This window comes from Populus nigra, chromosome 1 (genome assembly GCF_951802175.1).
Source record: "Populus nigra chromosome 1, ddPopNigr1.1, whole genome shotgun sequence".
In the NCBI taxonomy this organism is placed as follows: Eukaryota; Viridiplantae; Streptophyta; class Magnoliopsida; order Malpighiales; family Salicaceae; genus Populus; species Populus nigra.
This window is the reverse complement of record NC_084852.1, coordinates 11,845,325-11,849,653: the sequence shown is the minus strand read 5'-3', so window position 1 is coordinate 11,849,653 and position 4,329 is coordinate 11,845,325. Positions and strand designations below refer to the sequence as shown.

General features: G+C 33.4%; 1 protein-coding gene across 1 annotated transcript; it reads right to left on the bottom strand.

Moving 5' to 3' along the window:
• Positions 1 to 229: 229 nt before the first annotated feature.
• On the bottom strand, positions 230 to 1,707 carry LOC133706222 (probable pectate lyase 22). Its single transcript, XM_062131743.1, is given in 4 exon segments — positions 230 to 648; positions 780 to 1,108; positions 1,110 to 1,518; positions 1,607 to 1,707. Coding segments are annotated over 4 exon segments (1,011 nt in total). The 3' UTR covers positions 230 to 476.
• Between the last annotated feature and the right edge of the window lie 2,622 nt (positions 1,708 to 4,329).

Here is a 4,329-nt window from a genome sequence, read left to right as displayed (position 1 = left end):
CTTGCAGGATTTTTCTGGCCAGAAGGCGTGAAGAATGCACCGTTGAGCAGCACGTCTCCATCTGATCTCCAGTTCCAGCTCTTCCACTCCTCATATCCAGTCAAGCTTTCATGCCGAGTCACCTGAAAGTGAAGTCAATTTTTAGGAACAAAAAGGGTAGTTTCCACTGAATCATGAATTCAAGGTCTGTTCTGATCCTCTGCTGGTTAAAGTTTGAGCACGTCCTGGTAAGTTGCTATTTAGCTGGGACAGTTGAAGGGTGTCAATGATTTGAAACTAGCCTTTTTTTATCTCTTAAAACTTGACTTCATTCACTTATCCATCTGTGAAGAATGAACTGCTCCATTCCATAAGTGGGAAATGAGGCAACTGTCAAGTGATTAATTATCTGTCGCTAAAGATGACCTTCATTTTGTTAAATTTGATAAAACCCTATTCCTTTTGTTGCTCATAAGATCTTGCATGAATGGAAGTGATTATTTAGTTACTTGTAAGATGGAAAAACTTGCCTCCTTTGTGTCATTGTTGTCTAATGCCATAAAAACATTCCCTTGGCTGTTGATTGTTGGACTGGCACTTCCACCGATCGCGTACTTCTCCCAACCAGTATATATGTTATTCAAAATGTGAAAATAACCATGCCTGCACCTGTAACACGTTGTAGATGCATTTAGTTAGCGATTCCCTGATAATTCTAGGAATGCAGAGAAGCAAAGGAAGCATGATTAGCATTTACATTTGCATGTGCAGTTTTGTTATAGAATGATAAAATTAGTTACCTAGGCATTCTTTGAACCAGATTTTCACCAAAGAAATTGAAGGCAATTGTGACTTGCATGTTCTTGTCATCGAGGAAATCATCACTGTGACCCATAAGCATAACTTCGTTATGATTGAACATGTAGTTGTTTGAGATTGTTATAGATGTTGAGCCAAATACAGCATCTATAAGTCCATCACGGCAGTTAGCTAGAGTACAATGATCAATCCATACATCCCTGGCCGCAAATATCGATATCCCATCCCCATCAGACTTGCCTCTCAGACCGTGATGATTTGTGGAGTCTCTTACCACGACGTTTCCGCCCGGCACACAGCCATGTATGTAGATCGATGTTATGTATTATAATGTTGCTGACGCTTCGAATGGTTACGCAAGGACCATCCGCTATCTGGATGTTTTGCCCCCGACCATCTATAGTCTTGTGTGAATTCATGAAAAGTTGTTCCTTCAAGTTGATGACCATGTCCTTGTCAAAGATGATCCACAGAGGTTCTTCTTGGATGACACCATAGCGGAGTGTGCCTGGAATTGGGTTTACGGGGTCATCGTTGTCGGAATCTGTTACTACGTAGAGGTTGCCATCTTGTCCTCCCACAGCATTGCATCCGAACCCAAATGCGCAATCAGCTAGCACTTTCCTGTTAGTTTCCCAATCTGGGTCGCATCTCCAACAATCATCAATAGGGTTGCCAGTTCTGCATGTGTTTTTTCCCAGCTGCCTTCTCGTTGAGCTCCTGTTTGATTAACACAAAACGAGTTGCTCACAGAATATATCTTGTGAATCCATGGCATAAATCTCACTTATTGTTACCGAGTACTCACCATTTGGTTGCTTCTGATATTCTCACCGGAGGATGTCTAGAGAATGCTATAGTGGCATGTAAGATCATGACTAGGAGGAAGAGGGAGAAGAACGCCGGCATCTTACAAGGGTCTAGGAATTTGATGCGTGTTTCAGGAGCTTGCTACTACACTATCATAGTTGTTCAACGATTTAAATTTATATAACCATCAAAGTATTTCTTGGACAGAGATTAACAGCAAGATTAACAAATATCACGGTGGAAATTAAATGAGTACACCGGAAAAGCTGGAATCCATCATGTTGACAAGTGGTCGATGAAACGTAGTGGCATGGACAAACCACCCTAACCACCCTCTCTATTTGGAAACCTGACATTGCATTGATGCGTACGAGGCGGCGAGGATACAAGAATTTAGGGACCGAATAGTTAGATGGTGGCTTGGAAAATGGTCTCCTCCACCAACTTACGTTGTGTGAGTTGCAATGGTGATATTTGGACAGTCCATGGAGCTAGGGCATAAAGAATTAAAACAGTTTAGGTTTGGATAATGAATGAATAAAGAGGAAAAGTTTAGCCCTTTTAATTAAGCCCACCCTTTTTTTCAATTCTAAATTCTTAATTTAGAATAATTAAATTTGAGACAGGAAACAAAAGGATTCTTTTTAGATACTTTGGGTATCATCATGAGAGGAAATATCGTGGTGGGGGAAGAGATTAATGTAGAAACCTCCTGAACTTTTTATCAACCCTAAATTAGTCAATGAATTAAAAAAATCTCTCAACTCGCTACTCTTAATTTTTTTAAAATTCTTATTTAATCTTTGTGTCAGGAACCATCCAAATCTCGTATGGAAGCACGTTACATGATATCATGCAATCTTTTAATTATTACTAGATGAGATGCTGAGTGCTATCACGGGTTTAAAACATAAATATACTTGATAATATTATAATTATGAACCAGCACTAGATAAGTAATAGAAACTAAAGATATGATGGAGTAAATATTTCATGACGGAAACAAAAGTTGTGTTGGTGATATAAAACTTAGAAAATAAACAAAATGATTTGTAGCAATCTACAGTGTTTTGTAAGGAAAGATACAGTGCTTTCGCCACATGATTTAGCTTTTTTGTTAATAAAAAGCAAAAAAAATTACAAAGCTAAATTCTCTACCAACTTAATATTAAAAAAAAAAATAACAAAGATAATTTTGGAAGGAAAAACGTTGTAGCAATTGACAATATTTCGTAAGGAAAATTACAGTGTTTTCCCCAATAAAATAAAATAAAAAACCATTTAGAGAAATACTGTAGCAATCCACGGTGTTTTGTGAGAAAAACTACAACGCTTTTCTTATATGGTTTAGCTTTATTGTAATTATAATTCTTAACCAACTCAATATTAAAAAAAATCGACAAAGATAATTTTTGAAAAAAATCATAAAAAAATTATATGGAAAAACACTACAACAATTCACAGTGTTTTAAAGAAAAAAAAATTAAAAAAAAATTCTTAATCAGTTTAATATTAAAAAAATCAACAGAGATAATTTAAAAAAAAATAACAAAAAAACACCAAAAAAAGAAAAAAAATCATGTTGGAAACACTGTAGCAATTCACAGTGTTTTGTGATGAAAGCTACAATGCTTCCCCACATGATTTAGCCTTATTTGTAATGATTTGTAATTGTAATTCTCAAACAACTTAATATTAAAAAAAAAAATTGACAAAGATAATTTGAAAAAAATTATAAGAAAAAAAAACTATGTGGAGGGACATTGTAGCAATCCACAATGTTTTGTGAGAAAAGCTACAGTGCTTTCCTCACATAATTAAGCTATATTATAAAGTTAAATTCTAACCAACTCAATATTAAAAAAAAAATTGACGAAGATAATTTTGGAAAAAAATATTACAAAAAAAAAGAAAACACAAAAAAAAACTGGAAAAAAACCATATGAGGAAAACTGTATCAATCCATAGTGTTTTGTGAGGAAAAACTTGTATTTACTTGTAATTGCAATTCTTAACCAGCTTAATATTTAAAAAATAAAATTGACAAAGATAATTTTAGGAAAAAAATAACAAAACAGAAAAAAAAACCACGTAGGAAAAAATACTGTAGCAATCCACAGTAATCTGCGAGGAAAGTTACAATGCGTTCCTCACATATTGTAACTGTAATTTTTAACGAGCTCAATATTAAAAAATAAATAAAAAAAGATAATTTCAGAGAAAATCATAAAAACAGAAAACCATGCGGAAGAACACTATAACAATCAACAATGTTTTAAAGAAAAAAATTATAAAACTAAATTCTCAATCAGCTCAATATTAAAAAAAATCAACAAATATAATTTTGAAAAATACAAAAATAAAATAGAAAAACTATGTGGAAAAACACCGCAGCAATCCATAGTATTTTAAAGAAAAAAAATTACAAAGTGAAATTTTTAACCAGCTCAATATTTAAAAAATAAAATAAGATAAAATAATTTTGGAAAAAAAATATAAATGCAAAAAAAAGAAGAAAATAGAGGAAAGTTGAAAAAAAAAGAAAGTAATTTTGGAAAAAAAAGAAAAAAAACGACAAAACAAATTAAAAAAGGAGAAAGTTGGAAAAAGATGAAAAAATGCAAAAAACAAAAAAGAAGAAAAAGTGAAAAAGAAAAAGAGGAATGCATTGTGGATTACTGTTGTAATCCACAGTGCATTAGAGTGTGGGGAAACCTGTTT